This window comes from Tiliqua scincoides, chromosome 3 (assembly GCF_035046505.1).
Source record: "Tiliqua scincoides isolate rTilSci1 chromosome 3, rTilSci1.hap2, whole genome shotgun sequence".
NCBI lineage: Eukaryota > Metazoa > Chordata > Lepidosauria > Squamata > Scincidae > Tiliqua > Tiliqua scincoides.
In genome coordinates, this window is record NC_089823.1 from 60,370,369 (window position 1) to 60,392,875 (window position 22,507).

The following is a 22,507-nucleotide window of genomic DNA, read 5'->3' on the forward strand; positions in this document are numbered from 1 at the left end:
GTGTGTTCTCTGACCAAGGGGCTGCATCGTGTCTAAAAGTTGGACAGGACGGGGCCCTTAGAGCGCATGGTGAAGAGGCTCCCCTGGAACCTCACCCCATTTTCCCCACAGGCTCAGTGCTTTGGTGTCCACCAGGTTCTCCAGGAACCTGACCCAGCAGAGGCCCACACAGCTTCTCCCTCAGCGCCACTCATGCTGGCGAATGGCGCATTCGCAGCGCTCCCCCCTGCCCCCCCCTCTCGCTTCCAGCGACTCAGTGAGCCCTGCTGGTGAACTCTGCTGCCGCCCCGCCCCGCCCGCCCCGCCCCCTGCTTGCTCCGACTCCGGGAAGAGGACGGGCTTGGCTGGGAGGCTCCGGGGACGTGTGCGAGCGGAGCAGTTGCGGAGTGGCGGGCGCTGGAGCGCCGAGCTGGAGGGAATGGCGGGGGCTGCGGGGACGAGCCTGCCGCTGTCGCCCACCCCCTGAGGGCGCGGAGCCCGGAGACCATGCGGAGCCTCGGCGTCCCGCTGCTGCTGCTCCTTCTCTGGCGGCGCGCGGCTTGGGCAGGTACGCGTCGGGCTGGCTGGAAAGCGCCGCTGCGGGGGCGGGGGCGGGGACCCACCCCCGAGGCCCGCTGGAGCAGGCGCCTCAGGGCGCCTATCTCCGCCCACCTGCCTGCCTCCCGGGTTGGAAGAGCAAGAGCGGGGAAGAGGAAGCGTGGAGGGGAGGGGGGCGTGCAGCCGTCTCCAGAGTCCTGGGCTCGCCTTGGAAGGAAGGAGCGGCTGACTTCTGGCAAGGACTTGCCCGGGCCTCAGGCTGTCCAGCAGCCCTGCCGCCCACCCCCCTTTCCTGAGCTGGGGCAGGACTGCTCAACACCTGAAGCCCGGGCAACTCCTGGACTCCAGCTCAGCCACAGAAGAAGAGCCCTGCTGGGTCAGGCCAAGGGACCATCTAGTCCAGCTTCCCGGATCTCACAGTGGCTCACCAGGTGCCTCAGGCAGCGCGGAAGACAACAAGAGACCTGCATCCTGGTGCCTTCCCCTTTCTTGAGGTGCCCTGCCTTCAGGGTGACCAGATGTCCTCTTTTGCCAGGACCTGTCCTCTTTTTTAAGCCTCCTGTCCTGGAAACGAACTCAAATGTCCTCCTTTTCCCTATGAGCAGGCAGCGCATAACCTTGGAATTAATAAATTATGGGCACAATCCTAACCAGGCCTACTCAGAAGTAAGTCCTGTTTTGTTCAGTGGGGCTTACTCCCAGGAAAGTGTGGTTAGGATTGCAGCCTATACATAATATAGTTTTGAAAGTAATATAATTTAAATTAACCGCATGATATCAACATACAAGCGTTTTTAGCTTTTTTTTGCCATGTCCTTCATTTTTCTTGGATGTCCTACATTTTGGGGTGCTTTGTCCTCTCTTGCAGTTAGGCTATCTGGTCACCCTGATGTGCCTTTGACTCTTAATATGGGGATGTGCTCTAGTTATTTGAACTTGGAACAGAGTTCTTGTCTCTCTGTAGCAGAGTTCCTATTACATAGCTACAGGAGACTCTCCACCTTGGAAGAAAGGTGGGCTAGAAATGTAGTAATAAATACATTTTTTTTCTGAGCATGCTGATGTGTAGTGGTGGTAGAAGCTGCCCCTGTTGAACTGTTTCATGCTGCTGTTAAAAGTACACAGCAAGTCCTCACTTAAAGTCATTTCATTTTAAGTCTTTTCGTTCTAAAGTTCGTAAGGGAAAAAAATTGTTTCCTGCCAAGGCTGCTGTCTGTGTGGAGTTTGCGTATTCTCCCCATGTCTTCGAGGGTTTTCCATGGTCCAGGAAGCTATTTCAATGTTAGAAATGTTTTGGGTCTTTATTTAGAAGTTTAGTGGTGCTTTTGTAACCAGAAACATGCTATAGGAATGTAACTCTTGTTTAAGTATATCAGTTAACCATGATAAAATCGGTTTCCTGAGAAGTTGTTTTTCTTAAAGTTGTAGTTTCCAAGAACCTGTCAACAACTTTAAGTGGGAACTTGCTGTGCAAGAGTGCTATTGGAACATAAAGTAGCAACATAAGTGAACTCTAGACATGCTCAAGTATGCGAGGTGTGTCCAGAAAGTAATGAGAATATTTTAAAAATTCTTTTATTGAAAAAGTTTACAACTGAACATTGTCCCAAGTATGCACCTTGTGAGTGTACACAACACTTCCAGCAATTTTCCATTCTTCATAGCATCCCTGGAAGTTTCAAGTGGGATGGCGTTCAGAGCCTGCATAGTGGCTCTTTGGACATTATCCATACTACCAAAATGCTGTCCTTTCAAACCATTCTTCATCTTTGGGAATATGAAAAAGTCGCAAGGAGCCAAGTTGGGGCTGTAGGGTGGATGGGGAAGCACTGTGATGTGTTTTTCAGCCAAAAACTCTCCAACAGCCAAAGCACTGTGACTTGGTGCGTTGTCGTGATGAAGGATCTAAGTTGAGCAGATCTCTGGACGCACACGAAAAGCTTTGTCTCAAGCAACCAAGAACTTGTGCAGATGATAGCGCAGCTTTTCCATAAACTTTCCTCACCATTTCCAAAGTTTCTGATGTACTTTTATCCAATTTCACACAAAATTTTATTGTGTACCTCTTTTCCAAACTTGCTTACATTTTTCTTAATACAGGGCACTTGAAAAGGGTGTCACAAAAAAGAATGTCTCGACTCTGACAGGGCTGGAATGCAACTGATCAGTGTTCTAACATATACCTGGCACCCCACCCCAAGTGACCTTGGTCAGCTTCTCCCTTCACAGAGCCCTTCTCGAGTGTAGGAACTTCATTCTCATTACTTTTTGGACACACCTCGTATATGGTATATAAACTGCTTTGGAAACTTGTTTGTTGAAAACAGTTTAAATATAAATAATAGCTATGCGTATAATAATAGCTATAGTATTGAAAATAGGTTCTTGGACTCAGCCCTGGGAAGTTATGGACTTTCATTGGATGGTGGAATTGGAGGTCATGTAGTTCAACCCTCTGCTTTGGGCAGGCAACTAAATACTGTGATTAGAATTCCAGTTGCGTCCATAAAGTCAATTGAACAGGTCCACCTTTTAACAACCCTGTTGATGAACATTTAGGGGTAACAGACATGGAGATGTCAAATAAGCATTTGGCTGGGTGCTGCAGCTACATATAATACATACAAATGTACTGGATTTGTGGGGTATGGTGTGTCAGTATCAAGGTGAAAGTGGTGTTGATTTGGATTGTATAGTATAGTGGTTCTCAAACATTTTGGCACTGGGACCCACTTTTTAGAATGACAATCCGTCAGGACCCACTGGAAGTGATGCCATGGCCGGATGTGACATCATCAAGCAGGAAAATTTTAACACCTCCCATATGACAAAATCAAATCAAACAAGTTTACAATATGTATAAGTTTAAAATTCTATTTAAAATAAAGTACCCTCCTAATTCTCCCAAGCGGTTGCTGATTTGTTTAAAAAATTCCCCAAACATCCCAAAGGCCACAATCCTATGCACACTGAGTAAGCCCCATTGACTATCATTATTAAAAGCATATACATAGTAGCCTGTTAATAGTACATATATGTAACATTTGCCCAAATGCAGTTGCATACCTTGGTAGCATCAAAATGCACATTAAAATGAATGGTGAGCCACCTGAAATTGGCTCATGACCCACCTAGTGGGTCCCGGCAGTTTGAGAAACATAGGATGTTGGTGCTGGGATCTAACTTGCGTAACCACAAGTGTTTGGAAGAGAATACAGTTGGCATATACAGAAGATGGGCATTTTGAAATAAATTTGTTATCATGAATACGTTCTTGATCATGGGACAAGGCAAGGGTTTATAGGCCAGTAGAAAGAGCCCTGTCCTTTATTTATATACTGCTTTTCAACAAAAAGTGATTTGCATAGCTAAATCAAATGGTTCTTTGACCCAAGATCAATCTCAGACGGTCATCTGCTAAATGTGGATCTGCACAGTACAAGTTTCCTGAACATACCATTTTAGGACCATTCAACAGAGACACGATCCTAACCAAGCATTTAGATTCATCAGAACCCTTCATCTGGTTGGATGTTAAGAAAAACAAAATGACCTGGCAAATGGGCTACATTTGGCAAATGGCATACATTTGGGCTGGCAAAATGGCCTACATTTTATACAGTCTTAAGGGGGGGGGGGTTTCAAGAGGATTTATTATGCAGATTTATGTTAATTAGCCTCACTAGGTGTGAAGCATGATTATTGTGACTTATTAAGAATATATGCAGCTTTTCAACAAAGTTCATAGAGCAGTTTACATAACTGAATCAATAAACAAATTGTTCCCTGTCCCAGAAGGGGTCTCAGTCTAAAAATATACAAGAGGAACACCAGCAAACTGACTGAAAAAAATGCCACGCTAGGGTGAAGAGAGACATTTGCTCACCTGTGCTTAAATATAAAGAGAGGAACACCATTATAAAAAGTGCTGGTTTGCTTAGTGATCAGGGGTGGTCCTTGGATGTTCCCAAAAGGATGAATGAATATCCCAGAGTGAAGATTACTCTAAAAATAGAACTAAAGCCATAATTGAAACTACAAATATTACAATATAATTTGAACCTTATAAGTGTTGTGTAAATGATAATAAATTTGCACATTTAAAATTAATGGGAATGTATGTGTATCCTCAGAGGAAGATACATATAACACTGATCACAAATAAAAATGCACATAGTTAATGGAAAAGAAAATATGATCCATTGGTGCCAGAGTAAGAGAATATATAAAACTCTGGTAGTGTGTGGGTTGAGTATCAAGATCTGTATAACTTAACTGGTTGGAGGCATGTAAGGGTCATGATCAGGAGATGACAAATTTTTCCTACTTCCACTCCTGTGGTAAACTGATGTACTTACTGCTTTGGGTAGTAAACCTTTTTTGTTCTCCTTTTTAAGAGAATTTGGAGAGAGATTGCAGAACTGAAAAAGGAAAGCCATTTTGTGTGTGTTAGTTTAAGCAGACTTTTGTCAGTTTGTTTTGCTAAAATGTATGGTCTCAGGATGCCGGGGTTACGGCTCAATACGGCTACCGAGGAATTCTCTGCAACTACTTGAATTACTGATTCATTGAGTGGCAATGTGGTCTTACATTCTTCCTAACTAACAGCCCAATCCTAACCAACTCTGGTGCAGTGGGGCCACATGGCTCATGCTGTATCTAGCACTGGGAAGGAGCAGGATGGAGGTCTCCTCGGGGTAAGGGGACAAATGTCCCTTACCTTGTATAAAGCCCCAGCCTGTGCAATGGGGCTACTAAGTGTATAAAGCCCCAGCCTGTGCAATGGGGCTACTCAGATATGTGCCTTGCCATATGGCCGGCACAAGTGTTAGAAGCCTCTTGTCATGGAGATGGATTCAGTGTGCATCAGCTTACTGATTCTGCCCTATTCCAGGGCCTGATCTGCCCTCGTCCCACTTCCTCTCTGCTCTCCCCCAGCCCCTGTGCTGCCTGGCACAAGCTTACCTGCTGTGTCAAGTAATGGGATGGGGCGGGCTTTCCTGCCGGCTCTGCCTACTTGCTGGGTGTCACGAAGTGCTTTTGTGACACCCTATGCTGGCACAGTGAGAAATATTGCATGGTAGATAGATTAATGTGAAATAATATGCTCGTCTGTACTGAATTTTGCAGGCACCTAAGTTTGCTGGTTTTTATTATGGTATATTTTTTGTCTCTTTGTAGAATCTTCTCACTCCATACCAGTTCCTCAGAATTTGACAATAGAGTCATATAATTGTCAAAATAAATTAAGATGGTCTCCAGTTAACACAGTCAATAGTTCTGTGTCATACACCGTTGAATCTAGTCTGTAAGTAAACATTTCTCGTATAACAAAATGTAATGCTTTTTGCTATCATAATGTGGTATTGTAGTAATCTAATTTTTATTTTGGATGTAGTATTGTTCTGAATATATTGCAATAATGTTTCACAGAACGTTTGCAAATAGTTGCATACAAAGTAATTAATTAAATACTTCTAATCCAAGAATTGTCTTAAAAAAATTACTGATAGTTGAATGAAATTCGAAATGTTTGTTACAGTGCAGTCATGCCTACTTCGGAGGAAGTCTCATTGAATTCAGTGGACCTTTCTACCAGGTACGTGTGTGTAGAATTCCTTCTTTTCACTCCAGCACAAGGTCTTTTCTAGTGCCTGTTTGCTGGTGTTCTTCTACATCATTTTAGATTGTGAGCTCTTTTGGAACAGGGAGCCATTTAGTTATTTGATTTTTTTTTCTGTAAACCACTTTGTGAACTTTTCTTTGTTGAAAAGTGGTGTATAAACACTGTTAACAATAATACTGTTAATTTACCTGGTAGTAAGGCCCATTGAATTAAATGAGACATTGTTTCAGACTGCAAGCATATGTCTACTTACCTGGGAGTAAGTCCCATTGAACTTAACATGCATAGGATTTTGGTGTTGGAATCTTTTCACATCTTTAGAAAAATGGTCAGTATTGTCTGAACCAGGCTTTATGAAATAAAGGAAAACTAATCTATACCTTATTTTACTCCATTTCTCCCCTTTTAACCTGTGTTTCAGATCTAAGATAGTAAATATTTATTATGTGAGTTCCTTTAACAAGAGCTTTCTAAGGTTTTGATTGCACTAATTAGGAAAGCAGTTTCAGTGAAAATTACAGAAGTTGCACAAGGCTACTGAGAATCCTTGATGGGAAGTAGGTTATGTTGAACTTGATAGTACTTGTGACTATCACCTTGTAATCCCAATGAGCATTAAAAACATAAGGAAACTTACTATAAAATCATTCAACATTAATACTGTATGTGCTAAACATTTAGATAGGGACTTACCTCTAGCAAAACATTAGTGTGTAAGCTGATTGTTTAAGGCTTGAACACTATTCACACTTGGGAGTAAGCCTTGTGGACCAAAGTGACTTCTAAGTCATTACACATAGGATCAACTCGTAGTGTACATTGAGAACCAGAAATGATATAGTTGCAACAATTGATTATTAAAACAATTTTTAAATTAAAGCATCTGAATTGAAATGTATTTGAGGATGAGAAATAAGGCCCATTCAAATAAAGGAGGCTTGTTTTCAAGTAAATGTTTTAGATTGAGGTTTTAGTCCATCAAAATCACTGAAAAACACTTACCTTATTTCTTAGTTGGGCTGCCTGTTTGGGAAACGATGCACTAATTTTAAAAAATGGTACCTATCCATACTTGTCAAGCAATACAAGGTGTGTGAGATTTGATGATGTGTTATGTTCACTATATGACAGCACAGTTTGTGTCATGGCACTGTAAGGGTCAGAGTTTCTGGGGTGAAGTTTTTTGATGGAAGATCAGCAGAGGTAAAGGATTGAGTGCCCAATCCTAAACAGTGTGTACAGGCTTATCGCTGACGTGCACTGTCGCAAATGTGCTATAAAATACATTTGTGAGCCCTTAGCGTAGGCCAGGCGCCGGACCTAGCCCAGTGCCTGAGCTAGCGGTGCAACAGCGGTGCCCCGCCAGTCTGTGGTCACCTGAACCAGCAGGCAGCAGAGAGTTAGGTGGAGGCATGGGGGAGGTGGGGAGAAGGCGCGCAGGGGGAAGGAGCAAGGCGGGAAGGAGGTGGAACCGTTGGAGCTGGATCCTGAGCTCCATGTTGGGCTACGCAACCAGACATGGAAGCCCTTCATGCTATTGCAGCCCAAGGGCTGCCACAGAATCAAGTAGCCCCATTGTGGGGCTACTTCCCTTACCCAGGGGAAGGGGACTTTCATCTCCTTCCCCCCGAGGAGCCACTGGCAGCTGCCCTGTTGTGCATAGGATACTGCGGCAGCAATTTCAGCGCCATGGCAGTCCCGGTGCAATGGGCAGCTTAGGATTTGGCTGTAAAGCAGGGCTTGACGTACAGGATGATTCTCATTGTTCATGAGGGTTCCATTCCCAGAACTCAGGTGGATGCAAATCTATTTAAAGCAAATCAATTTAAAAAACAAAGTCTCTTTGCACCAGTAATTTAAAAACAGCCTTACTGACTTTTTGAAATGTACACAGAAGCAATCAGTCTCTCTCCAGGCACTTAGGCTTCACTAGGAGGCAGCAATCCCTCCCTTCACCAGGAGCTGCAGTGAGGGGGAAAGAATGGAAGAGCTGATAATCACTGCCATTTAGCCTTCTTTCACGTGCTCAGGGGGAAGCGAGGAGTGAAGCCTGGAGAGAGAATGATTGATGGATTGTCAGCTGGCTGCACTCTCTCTCATTAAAGATGCTTTTGTTAAATGACTGTTTTCCTTTAATTTAAAGCAGGGATCTCCAAACTATTCTTGTCCCCTGGAAGCTTCTGGCCCACTTGGCCAAACATGACTGGAATTATGCTCTGGTTGTGTCTGAAGGGTGTTCAAGGGCTAGAGTGGTTGAATGAGTGAGCCCATTCATTCATTTATTCACTCATCTAAGTTCCATCTCTATTTAAATAATTTTTATATTAAAAAAAATTTTCCTGGCCCTCAACACCATGCCAGATATTTGATGGCCAAATCTGATGGCCAATCAACACCTGGCCCTCAACACCATGCCAGATATTTGATGGCCAAATCTGATGGCCAATCAAGATATTTGATGGCCCTCTGGCCAAAAAGTTTGGAGACCCCGATTTAAAGGGTGAAAAATCCGTGGATAATTAGGTTATGCCTGTCATCACTTGCATGATTGTCTCCCTACAACAGTAAAAAGCAGTTTTTAAAACTGTGATTTTAAAGGGATGCATTTTTCCCCTTCTCCAGGGATCACCATATTCCTTCTCATTTGCAGTGGCCATTTGTGTTGAGTCAAATCCATGTATAAAAAATCAATAACAAGGTTGGACCTGTGTATGCTCTGTATCTAGGAGCCACCCCAAATATTTAGGAACTAGATGCATCTTGCAGCTTTCAAATTTGTTTTAATTGTGTTCCTCCCCCCAAAATAACCAAACTATCCCTCCCCCTCTAAAAAAATAACATGGCACCAATTAATGGTACAAGTTAAATGTGATATATAAACAAGTGTTAAAAGCACAATTCCAACTCTGTTGTGGTAGGAAGACTTGGCAAGTAGCAGTGTAAAAGCAAAACGATCTAAAGGCTTTGATAAAGAAATAAAGAAGTTGCATCAAGGAACTTCTTTGAAAGTTAAAATTCATTACATTAAGTCTGCGGGGCTATGCACTGGGTCTCCAAATTACAGGTGGCTGCATTGGAGCTTTCACACAAGTGCAGTACATCCTTTGGTGATGCATTCACACAAGCATGACAGTGCTGGGTTGGCAGGAGTTGGATGTTCTGAGCGACATATATTCCAATTTCAGTGCAGACCCTGAAACTGAACCAATACATTCATACGGGATTTGGTGGACACAGTTAACTAGGAGTAAGTTCTATTGTACTTAATGAGCTTTCTTCTGAGCAGACATGTGCTATAAAAGCTCTCTGTGCTATTTTGCCAGCACAGACTTCAGAACCACTGCGTCAGACTTTTCAACCTGATACAGAGGATGGGATCGGCGGAGGAGGCCTCCGCCAATCCCATCTCCACCCCAGACCAGTTCCTCCCCCCACTACGGAATGCTTCCCCTCGCCCTGAAAGCCCGCACCTCTGCCTGGCGGTCTCACTCACCTCCGGACAGTGTTCTCCTGGTGCTGGGCCCAGCGCCAGTGCTCCATGGTGCCGTAAACATGTTTACAGCATGTTTACGACATGTAGCACCAGCACTATGGATTGGACTGCATTGGACTAAGTCCAACTAATAGGATTGGACTAAGTCAATCCTCCTGCACCTCTCCCTAGTCCAGCAGCTCCTGCTGCTTCCACAGTAAAGCCCAACTGCTTGGCAACTGAGGAAGCTGCCATTGCAATAACAGCCTTTCAGCTGCAGCCTTGCAGTCATTTCTTAAGATCCAGGAAGAAATTTTAATTGCAATGGTGACCTGAATTTGTTAAGCCTTGACAACTACCCCAGTGTGACCCCACTTACTTGCTACACAACAGCAAATGAAAGCTCTAAACTGCACTGTAACATGATAAATGTAACATGTAGTTTGGATCTGAAGAGTTGATGAGACTAGGTGGAGACAGTATGGCATCTCAGAGAGTGAGAGGGAGGGAGGGAGAAAGCGCCCTTATAAAAGCCTACTGTGCATGTGTCCTTTTATCTAGATGGGTATCTATGCCCTGTTTGCACAGGGATATTTTATTTTTATATCCCTGTGCACAGTTCTATCCATTTGGTGCAGATCCAGATCATTTGTCAGAACTGGACTATGAATGGTCATATAGATCCTACTTGCTTTTTAATAGAAATTTCTTCCCGTAGTGCAACTGCATGGCACAGTGTGGCCCCTGTTCTGTTTAGCTTTTCTACATTTGTGCATATCAAACTCATATGGTGCATATCACTCATTTTTTCCTAATACTGAAGAATGTGCAGAACTAATGCTTCAAGAACAGGCTAGCTATTTTTGAGAGTTTTTCATCAATCATGCTAAATAAAACAGTAAGGATTTTTTATTCTTCTATTGCAGGAAGGGCTTGGAACATTGGGAAGAAGTAGTAAATTGCACGAATATTACAAAACCTGAATGTGATTTTGAAGAAGTAAAATTTTACATAATCAATTTACGTGTTCGGGCTCAACAAGGCGAATTAAAATCGAACTGGACAATGACTCCTCCTTTTCAAGTAGAAGGAAACAGTATGTTTAGTTTCATTTTTATCTCGGTCAATACTTCTGAGAAAATGTGTTTGCCTCATTCTGCCTCATTCTGTGTGTGCAGCTGTACTTAGTGCAAGAAAGACGATCTTGCATAAATCTCTACAAGGGGAACAAATGAAAATGTATCACTTGCTAATATGAAATAGTTCAACCTATAATACCTGCATTACTTTTAATGGAGAAGTTTGAAGAATATGTATTGTATACCCCATGAGTTCCTATGTGAAAACTTGTTTGCATGGAACAGCAGGCAGGTTTTTGACCCATTTCTCATGCTGTTGTAATGACGTCTCATATCTTTAAGATTTCTTCTTGCAGGGCATTGGAGAGCATTTAGATGCTTCCAGAGGCGTAGCTAGGTCATTTGACCAAAAATTTTTGTCACCCCATATGACATCAGTCAATCAACCAATTAATTAATTCACATTTTTATGCCACCCTTCCTCTAAGCAGCTCAGGGTGGTATGCATGGTTCCTCCCCTTATTTTGTCCTCACAACAACCCTGTGAGGTAGGTGAGACTGAGAGATAGTAATAGTCATGATATGAAATTAATAATAATAATGGCCAGAAAATAAATGCAGTGAATATTTCCCCACAAGCAATGAATGAAATTCTGCATCAAATGGTATATAACATGATGGTATTATTTCTAAAAGTCATGATTTCCAGAATTTTAGTCACTAGGGTGTCACCCCCCCCCCCCAGGATGTCTCATTGGCCTGTTTTGAGTTAAGGCAGTGGTTCTCAAGCTTTTAACACTGGGACCCACTTTTTAGAATGAAAATCTGTCCAGGACCCACCAGAGGTGATGTCGTTGCTAGAAGTGACATCATCAAGCAAAATAAAATAATTATAAATATTTTTATAAAATAAAAAGGAAAACATAATTAAATAAGGGGAAGCTAACCCTGTTTCACCTAGTGAATTTTCTCTGTAGCCTGCCTGCAATACCACACAAAAAATCAGTGAGATTTTCAACCCTCAGCCCAGTGCCCACATTACCAGCTCAAGCCTCTGTTTTATTCTTGGGGGGGGGGGAGCAGTTGTTGAGCTCCACTTTCATCAGATTGGGACCATGCAGCCAGCCTTGCATTCCCCTTTGCCTGACTTGACCAGCAGCCAAGGCATGTTTGCTTACTCGCAAGTATATGCGACCATGTGGCTTACTTTCACTTTCCATAGGGCTCAATACATTCACCTGCTTGGAGGGAGGGACTGCCTTCTTGGGTGTTTTTGGGGGCCCCTCTCTAGCTACGCCACTGGATGCTCCCACTGTTGTAAGAGCTATTTCACTTGATTACATGGTGGCATCTGAACAAATGTTCATTCCTTTGTGGGGGGGGGGGGAAGAGACTAAGGCTGCAATCCTAACCTCACTCTCCTGGGAGTAAGTCCCACTGAACACAATAGGACTTACTTCTGAGTAGACCTGGTTAGGCTTGTGCCCTAAAGCAGATGCTCAACACATGAGGACTTCCTGTGCATGTCATAGTGGATGTGATTTGGATTGAATTGTGTTTGATCAAGATTAGTAGGAATGTGCTTAAATTGATATCTGTTTTATCTTTATTTCAGCTACTTTAGGACCTCCAAAAAATATAAATATAAGCGCTAGGGCAAACTCACTATTTATAAGTTTTGAGCAGCCCTTCAAAGAGCCTTCGCTTTTTTTTGAATATATCATATATTACTGGGACAACTCATCAAAAACAAATGTAAGAATTTGCCTTTATTAGACAAGCTAATTGTGAGAAAAGTTGGAATATTAAACAATTCCTAGCATGGAAATTGAATTGTGATAATAGACATTTAGTTGTGTATATTTTAAATGCATCAAAGGGAGATTTTGGCCAGTTAAAGAAAGAATTCTAGTAAAAATCATTTGACCCTTCCAGTAGGAATTTTCTGAAAATAGTACTAAATGTCTTGACTTGTTTGTTGACTTGAAAGACTTCTGGAGTTGCACCTATATCTTTATTTTTGCTGTTGCTCAACCGATTGTCATGTGCTGCCCTTCTAATGAGTTCTTATTCTGCAAATTGTTTGCAGCCTATAGGGCTGATCCTTGTCAAAGCAGAATATACTCTACTTGTATAGAAACAAGCACTCAACTGTTCGTAAAGTTCAGTCACAGATCAGATGTTAACACATACTGGAAAACCCAGCAGTTACTGGAAGGACTACGAGCAGTTTTAGGATCAGTCTGCATCTTCCCTATTGACTTGCTCTAAACCTAGTGTTATATCTTGCTGATGTGTTTGGCAGCAGTTGTGTATCTGCACAGGAAAGTACTTTTATAAGAAAATCTTACTGAGGGGAAGAGCAAATAGAGCTCAGAATTTGGAAAAGACCTAAGCTGGTGCAGGAAAACTGTATGGAAATGGGTAGAACTGGCAGTTTTAAGTACTGCTGTTGGCAAGGGTGAGAATATTGGTTACTCAATGTGACACAGTGTAAGGACTTAGGATAGGAAATGTCAGCGGCTCAGGATAGTAAACCAGATTAAGCCTATGTTGCTTGGATATTATGCCAGTGCCACAGGCAGGCAAAATGTAAGACATTTCTCTGTGTAAGGTTGCAGCGGTCACAAGAAATCCAGGGAACCATCCCATAGAATTCAGTAGCATCAGAGCAAAATTATTATAGGTAAATATCTTGTGGAGTGTGAGAGGTAATCCATTAATTTACAGGTAATCTGGATTGCCATGCTGGGATGCAATTTACTGGAAGATAGATTCCAGATGATGGTGCTGGGCAGGGCAAGGCGGGGGGGGGGGGGGATACTGCTTGACTCCCTGGCCTCTATGTCCCTCAGGGTTTCATCTTCCATGCTATTTAAATTGGCTGTCTAGGGGTTTGTAGCTGGTTGCTGCCAATATGCAAATGACATGCAGCTCTTCATCTTGATACATCTCAGTCCAGTGAGGCTGTGGAAATCTGGACTGCTCTCAGAGGTCACTGATAGCTTGAATACGGGTGAAGAAAGTGAAACTCAATCTGAACAAGACAGAGGTTTTCTTAGATAAAGTGAGCTGGTGCTAGGGTGTCAGCCAGTCTGGACTGGGTTGTACTTCCCTTTTAAAGTCAGGATCAACACGTGGAACTGACTCTAGCTTTGCTCCTATCTAGGCGGTGGTTGTGGCCAGGAGTGCTTTTGCTTGGTATCAGCTGTGCATCAACTAGGCTGATTTCTTGAGAGGGTGAATCTGGCCATTTGGTTACACATGTCTTTTGTCACATACAATTACTGCAATACGCTTTGCACATTTGAAGTGCCTTTGAAGATTGTTTGGCACCTTCACGTGATGTAAAATGAAACCGTGAGAGTTCTGATTGGTACCAGGTTTCTGGAGCATCTTATTCCATGCTGTATCAGCAGTACTGACTATGAGTCTGTTTCTTGTACTCGGGTTCATGGTGATTTTAAAGCGCTAAATGGCTTTGAAACATGGCAACTAAGGGGTTGCATTTCCCTACATGAATCTGCCTATTCTCTTTAGGTTGTCATCCAAGGCTGTTTGGTGCTTTCCCTTGCCTTCAGATGCACGGTTGGTGAAAATAGGTGACAGGGCCACTTTTGTTGTGGTGCTCGATTAGGAGTCCCCCTGCTCCACGAATCTGGTTTTCACCCAGTTAGCCAGTGTTCCATTACTGTCTGGAGACCTTTCTTTCCAGCAAATTTACGTTGTCTTTGTGTCTGCTTCTCTTTAGAGCAGGGGTGCCCAAACCCCGGCCCGGGGGCCACTTGCGGCCCTCGGGGACTTCCAATCCGGCCCCCAGGGAGCCCCCAGTCTCCAATGAGCATCTGGCCCTCCGGAGATTTCCTGGAGCCCATGCTGGCCTGACGCAATGGCTCTCAGCTTGAAGGCAACTGTTCAACCTCTTGTGTGAACTGTGGGATGAGGGCTCCCTCCACTACTTGCTGATTCACCTCTGTGATGCAGCATTGGCAGCAAAGGAAAGGCCAGCCTTGCTTTGTGCAAGGCCTTGAGCTACTGCAAGACCTTCATTCATTCATATAAGTTCCATCTCTAATATATTCATTTATGTAAATTTATTCAAATTTTAAATGTAAATTAATTCTTTTTTCCCGGCCCCCAATACAGTGTCAGAGAGATGATGTGGCCCTCCTGCCAAAATGTTTGGACATCCCTGCTTTAGAGCTAGCTCATTAATTTTAATGCTTATTCTTTGTTGAGGGAGGGGGAAGTTAATGTTTGTTTTTAGTTTTTTTATGACTTGTGATTTGTAAGCTACCTTGATCACTTCAGATTGATACATACATAATTTGAAAATTGTAACACTTTTTTTCTTTCCTCCTTACTGTACAGCATACATTGGAAACCACTCATACAGAAGTCACTCTCAAGAATCTAAAGCAAAGAACAGTATATTGCTTGCAAATAAAAGCAGTGTTCGCATCAAATTTCAAGGGACAATTAAGTGCTCCTTATTGCAAAGAAACTGCAGTCACTGGTACACACTTTTTCACAAAAATAAAATAGTAAAATTGTTTTTACTATCACTTAATGTATTTCCACGTGCTAAAGTGACAGTTTTAGCAATGCCTAGAGCTATTCAATTTTCAAGAAAAACTTCTAAAAAGTAATACATATCACAGATACTCGCCTATAAGTCAATCCCACAGATAAGTCAAGGGCACGATTTGAGCCAAAAATAATGGAATTAATCATGGGTTAAACTTAGGGGGGTGTCTGACTATAGTTTTGTCTGATTTTTACCCAAGGCCAGATCCTGAAAAATAACCTACCACTAATTGTTACCTAAGAACTGTAGTCTCTAATTTACTAAAAACAGTAAAAGATCATAAGATACATTTTTATGCTTTTTAAATTCTGGTCTTTTTGTAAACACTATCAGAGTAAGTGCTCTGTAAACAACATACCAGTAAAACAGTGGTTCCCAACCTGGTATTCATGTACTCCCAGGACACTCAACAGGACCTTTAAGTGTTTTTATCTTTTTTACCTTTTTTATCGCAGCTACATAGAGAGCATTCTATCTTGTTGTCTCTGTGTTTGGTTTGCGAGTTGTGCAGTGGTGGCGAGAAAAGCGCTCCAGACGGTTATCAGCACTGCTCAGAGGATTATTGGCTGTTCCCTCCATTCTTTGGAGGAGCTTTACAGTACAAGGTGTATGTTGAAAACCTCAAAAATTCTGAGAGATCCCTCGCATCCCGGTTATCAGTTTTTTGAACTATTGCCATTAGGAAGAAGATATAGGGTGATAAAAACAAGAACGAGTAGATTAAAGAACAGTTTTTATTCTAGTGCAGTGTCTAGATTAAATGCGGGGGTACAGTGATATGTTGAACAGAGTTTTAGCAATGTGGTGATTGTATATGTAGTCTGCCTGACTTTGTTGTATTGTCATTTTGTGTGGGTCGTGTCTTGTTTTACCTTCCGAAAGCACCTAATTTTGTTGTACTTGTGTATACGGGTACAATGACAAATAAATTTTCTGTTCTATTCTATTCTACTTGAAAAAGAATGGAATTATGGCAGAAAAAGGCAGGTCATACTCCAGAATGCCTTGCAAGACAGGAATGCCTTGCAAGGACCAGCAAGGCAGGAAGGGAGGTAGCTAGTTGGCTGTGAAAGCCCCACCAAATAGCTAGTTTTTGGTCATCAATTCATGTATGAACCAGTGATTGACAACCAGCACAGTAAAAAAACTGAAACATAATATGGAAAGTGATCATTCACTGAGAAATTCTCAGGAGACTTCTGGTGCAAAACAGTGCAAAGGCAGAGTCTTCTGTTCTTCAAACAGATGAAAAGAAAAAACACTGTGACAAATACATGAAGTCTGGGCTTTCATATAGAGGAGATGAGGGCTTGTATTATTACAAACATTTTGCTAATATGAAAGGTACAATTTATGGAAACGGGCTGCCAAGGGATATGCAAGTGAAAAAGGTTGGGAACCACTGCAGGAGAACCATGAATCAAATCCACCTTTAAGGTGTCTGGTGTGTTAGGCCAGAAGCTCTACGTACAACCCATAACACATAACTGGGAGTGTGCAATTCAATTCACAGCAGAGAGATGCAGCTGCATATATTTGCATCCCTTTTTACTCAGAAGTAGACCCACTGCTTTCCATGGGTGTTATTCTGAAGTCATGGTGCACTAAATTGTAGCCTGGGACTTTATTTCAAATGGAAAGGAGGAACCCATCCTGGTGTTGGAAAAAAAAGACCTCTTCCAAATGCATGCCTTTGCAAAAAGGAACCAGGTTGCAGCAGCAAAAGGGAACAGAGGAGAATAAAAGGTTAACTTTGGCTGGAATTTCCCAGGAAAGTTACTATAGAAACAAATGATCTCTGCATTGCTTCTAGTGAGCTGCTTTAGCAAGAAAGAAACTTTTCAGAGTTGAAAGGCTCTGCCCTCTGATTGAACCAGAGATAAGGTGAAGTAATAATTTGAGCTTGATTACTTGGCAAAAATTTTATAGGCAAAAATACTATAGGTGAGTATCTACAGTATATCAGTAGGTATGTGGTATTCTGTGTTTTAGATTCTGCATTTTGAAATATCATGCATGTATTCATGAAATTTCTAGGAAGTTAGAATTTGAAATTCTGTGTATTAAATATTTTGTTGGTAATCAGTGTACACAGGGGCAAGAGTACAGTGGAAAGGACTGGGTGGAAGAGCTGGAAATGATGTCAAAAGCAAAAGTTCTCTATGCAGGTTCCTGCAAACCTTTAAATTCTCTATGGTCTCAAGGACAGCCTCAAATGTGATTGATTTTATATACAGAGTACTTCTGTATAAGATTGAGAAATTTTAGTGCATTTGAATATAACATTTAGGCAATGTCCTCTCTTTCAGATGCAACAAGAATTCTATATGTCACACTGATATTTGGATTTGTAGTTTTTATACTCTTTGCAGTATTTTTGTGCTTGATGGCTGTTCGTAAATATCAAGATGCAATTAAATCTTTGTGGCGTCCTCCTCTTGCAATACCATTCCACTTTGAAGAGGTAGGTATATTGATTATTTTTGCTGATTTATAAACATTGCCCATACGGGGCCCTGGCCACCTTGCCTTCCTCCTGGGCTGGAAGCTGAGTGTTATATGGCAATGAAAACTGCATGGCCCATACTCAACAGACGTCAATATGCAAACATAGGAATGAGGCAAGGAGTCCAGTATCAGTCCTTTTTTTATTTTTGTTTATGGCCTGGCAAACAGAGTGAAGTCCTAGATACGTTTCTGGACTCCTCCCCTTGGTCCTGCTCTATTCCCTTCTTGTCTTCTTCCACCAGAAATTGTCCCACAGACCCTTCCTCCCTGGGATATTCCCTGGCTCTTCCCACTGCCTCTTCCTGGCAGCACCTAGGCCTGGTAGGTTAGTGGTGGCACACTTGCCCTGGCCCACAGACCAGCCATAGCTTGGGAACAGGCTTTATCCCAAACCATTGCCTTGGTTCGAATAGTCTCTCTTCTGCCTTCCTGCTATGCCTCCTTCTTTGGGGTCAACTTTCCAGATCCTTCCCTCTTCCTTCCTTGCCCTTCTCTGTTGCCTCTCCTTCATCTACCTCTCTCTGAGTTGCTTTGCTTCTCCTTCCCGCCTTGTCACTTTTCCCATGATTCTCCTCAGTTCCTCTCTTGGTCATCCCTTCTTCCACTCATTCCATCTTCCTCTCTGCCTTGCCTATCAGTCCTCCCCTTCCTATATTTTCCTCTCTTCCAAGACTCCTCCCCTCCCAACTGTGGTGATCATTAAGTGCCCTTTCTCTTGCACCAGCTATCAATGATGGGAGCAATGAACCCCAGTGGCTGCTGCTCCATAGCATCCCATGCCCTCTGGGAATGCTGTGAAGCTGCAGACCATCACAGTGCCCTTGGAGTAAACTAGAACAGACTTAGGGTTTAGTGTTGAGGTGCTACACTAAATCCCCAGCCCTGACTTCCACAGGAAATGTCAGGCATACTTGGAGCTCGGAGACCATCTGGCTCAGCTACTGTGCTCATCTAGTGAGTCTGTTGTGACTTTAATTTAAGCCTGTGACATCCAATTATTCAGCAAGGTGCTGCTGTGACCATTCCAACCAATCACAGTTTGGCAGCAGAGAGGAAGAGCCACAGCTCAATAGCATATGCTTGCATGCAAAAGGTCACAACTTCAATCCCTGGTATAGCCAAGTAGGGCTGGGAAAGAATCCTGTTTGAAACATGGAGAGCTACTGCCAGTGAGTGTGCAGACAGTGCTGAGCTAGATGGACCAGTGGTCTGCCACATTGTAAGGCAGGTTTCTGTGTAACCTATTTATGTTCTCACCCTACCCTATATTGAATATTGTGAGCTGGTTCACTGGTATAGTGCCAGTAGAGCACCACCTTGAAATAGCTCAAACCCTAGCTCGAACTGTGATAGATGTCTGTGTTGGTATGACTATTAACTGCAGTTAGGCACTCCCCAGGGGATGGTGGAAGTAACACATGGCCTGCTTCTGCTTTGCTTCACGAGACTTGCAGCTCAATCCTGTACTTGTTTGTTCAGAAGTCAGTCCCAGTGTTTCAACTGCAGCCCTAAACACATGCTGAGGCCTGACAGCTAAATCTGGCATGTTTCCCCACCCCACCCCCAATTCTCAAGGTGCTGTGTGTCAAAAACTTCTTGATGTTCCTGGCTTCTATTAAATCCACATGAGTCATACACATTTGCTTTTTGCCATTTTGCAAATATGGTGCTACACTCAAGCCCTAGATTGAGTACATTCCAATTCAAGCTCTTTGGATTAACTATGCAACTTTCTTGGCTATCTGTCAGCTAGAGGAAAGATTTTAACTCATTATTTGTCTTTTTATGTAAATGGAAGGGGAAAAAAGCTAGATAAAGGTACAGTCACACTTCTTGTAATCATAACAGAGTATCTTGGCTGTAGTACTTGCTTAATAGGACACTTCTGTTCTTTCTGAATGGAAACAATACAATATTACATCTTTTAGTATTTTTTACAGGCTTGAGTCCTCTATGATCTGCTGCTTTATGCTCTTTTTTTTATCTGACTTTTTATCTGACTACTGTTTTTATGGTATCTGTTAATGTGTTTTAATATGCTTTTATCTGTTTGTTAAATTATGTTTTAATCTGTTTTTAACATGTTGTAAGCCGCCCTGGGTCTCTTTGGGGAGAAGGGCGGGGTATAAATAAAGTTTATTATTATTATTATTATTTATTTGGCAAGGTACCATATATGACTGGGGTGAATGAACTAAATTAAGCTGACCTAGAGGAAGTAGATTATAAAGTTATTACATACATCAGCTCCCAACATTCTGCCCCAATTCAGCATGACTAAGGGCCCAATCCTGTCCAGTTTCCAGTGCCAGTGCAGCCATGCCAAGGTTGGGAATCACTGCAGGAGATCCATGAATCAAATCCACCTTTAAGGTGTCTGGTGTGTTAAGCCAGAAACTCTACATACAACATATAACACATAACTGAGAGTGTGCTCACTCACACGCAGGTGAGGAGGCAGTCACAGAGACCTCCTCAAGTTAAGGGAACATTTGTTCCTTTACCTTGGGGCTGCATTGTGCCTGCACCAGTGCTGGCAAGTTGGATAGGACTGGGCCCTAAGAAACATAAAACACAAATGGGGCTATGCAGATTGCAGCAGATCCATGGATTGGATCAGGTCACAGAAAGCTGTCTATACTGAATCAGGCTACAGGCTCGTCTTAGTCAGTATTGTCAACACAGACTAGAAGCAGTTCTCCAAGGCTTCAGGCAGACATTTTTTTTCTCTCATACCTGGAGATGCTGTGGACTGAATCTGAACTGGGGACTATCTACATGCAAAGCAGGTACTAAGCTACAGCCCTTCCCCAAGTGGATTTAGCTTCTACCCCAGTGATGTCCTTTCTGCTTTCTAACTGTGAATCGTTGCCATTCATTCCTATGGGGAATAAAGTAAAATGGGCAGAATTTGCTTTCCATTGTGGCCTGGATGACCCAGCCCTCTCTTTCAGGGACCTTGCTGAGATGTACAGTGTGCTGCTGTATACTTCTGCTGTATACCTACAGGGATCCTTAGAATATATTAAAAAAACACCAGTACTCATGATTGGCATCCCTTCCCAACTCCAAGTATGAGAGAAGGAATGCTCATTCCGCTTGCAGAAGTGGGGAGGGATTCACAATGGCCAAAAAATTTGTGGGTGCTTACTTTGGACAGCCAGTTCCTTCTCTAGCTAGAGATACACTTACCTCTTGTTGAATAGAGAAAAAATATTACTCCAATGCACTGTGCATTATGCCATTAAACTTTGCTTTGTAATATATCATCATTTATTCAATTTTAACAGAATATATGTTAATAATAATAATAAATAATAATAATAATATACAGTATTTATATACCGCCTTTCTTGGTCTTTATTCAAGACTTTATTCAAGGCGGTTTACACAGGCAGGCTTATTAAATCCACGCAGGGATTTTTACAAATTGAAAGAAGGTTCTCTCTTTCAAGAACCACCACATTCAAGATGTTACACTCCGATCTGGTTTAACATTCTGGCCTCCATCCTCCCACGCTCCGAGCAGATGGAACAGCTCAGCTGCAGCTTGCCAGCTGCTTGAAGGTTGCACGGTGCCGGTGGCCTCGAACTGGCGACCTTGTGGATGTTAATCTTCAGGCAAATGGAGGCTCTACCCTCTAGACCAGACCTCCTGCCCAGGAGGAGCAGGAGGTATCACAAATATGTTTGTGATATTTATATTAAAGTGAAATGACAATATATAGTTACAGTAGTAAACTACACTAGGATGTTTTAGTACTGTATTTTGAATACATTCCCAGCCATTGAATTCACAATATTTCATGAATGTCTAAACTTAGAGAGGAAAATTTCAAGTGGGGTTTTCCTTGGCAGAATAAAGAGGTTTGAACCTGGATTATACTCGAGAGGGTACAAAATCCGGGTTAATAGAAGATATTATGGAACTGAAAACTGGTTAACTGAAAGGTAGAACTAAAAAGCCAGATCTTCTCATTTCCATTTATTAATCCACATAATTGAAGCTGGGTTGGATGAAACTCCTTTGCTTGCAATAAAAACCTGTGTGAAGAATCTTGAAACTTGTCTTTGTTTATGGACATTTGCTAAACATCAGCATTATAATTTGAAACCATATATAGTATGGTAGAATGGACTATTCTGTCATATGTTTTACATATTTGTAATGGTCTCTAATGCTTTTTCCCCCCCAGGACTTGCAAAATTCTCAGATTGTATTTGCAGAATTTAAAAACAGTGCTGGAGAAGAGCACTGGGACACTCTGTCAGTTATCTCCAATGCAGAAGAAAGCTAAACTATAGCAATGGCTTTGCCAAGAGCAATCAACAAGGACATTTACTGAAGATGGAAGTACAGAAATGATAAACTAATAAAACATCTTTGTTCATTTAAATCCAGAGGCTGAGATTTAATTTTCACTTGTGGAATTTAAAAACATTGTTCCCCTAGGTTTTTCCATTAACCTAGTTCCTCACTATTAAACAAGGGTATTTTCATTAGGATTACAAAATTATGGATCTGCTAAGGTAGATGAAAATCACAATAAACAGAAGCTGTTTTGACATCAACTATTGAAACAACTTGATTCAAAGGTGATTAAAGTATAAACACAGAAGAACACCATTATCTGACTTGCAGCCCAATCCTATGCATGTCTACTAAGAAGCAAGGCCCATTATAGTAAGCGTGGCTT

General features: G+C 42.3%; 1 protein-coding gene across 2 annotated transcripts; it reads left to right on the top strand.

The window, feature by feature from the left end:
- The first annotated feature begins 335 nt into the window (after window positions 1–335).
- On the top strand, window positions 336–22,207 carry IFNGR2 (interferon gamma receptor 2). 2 transcript variants are annotated; one of them, XM_066619776.1, is made up of 8 exons: window positions 336–547; window positions 5,719–5,845; window positions 6,080–6,136; window positions 10,562–10,731; window positions 12,330–12,469; window positions 15,086–15,230; window positions 17,612–17,766; window positions 22,007–22,207. In XM_066619776.1, exons 1-8 carry the CDS (start codon window positions 487–489, stop codon window positions 22,106–22,108), a joined length of 957 nt encoding a protein of 318 aa, XP_066475873.1. In that variant the 5' UTR covers window positions 336–486; the 3' UTR covers window positions 22,109–22,207. The 2 variants fall into 2 exon arrangements, with proteins under 2 accessions (XP_066475873.1, XP_066475874.1); XM_066619777.1 differs by lacking the exon at window positions 6,080–6,136.
- The last annotated feature ends 300 nt before the right edge of the window (window positions 22,208–22,507 follow it).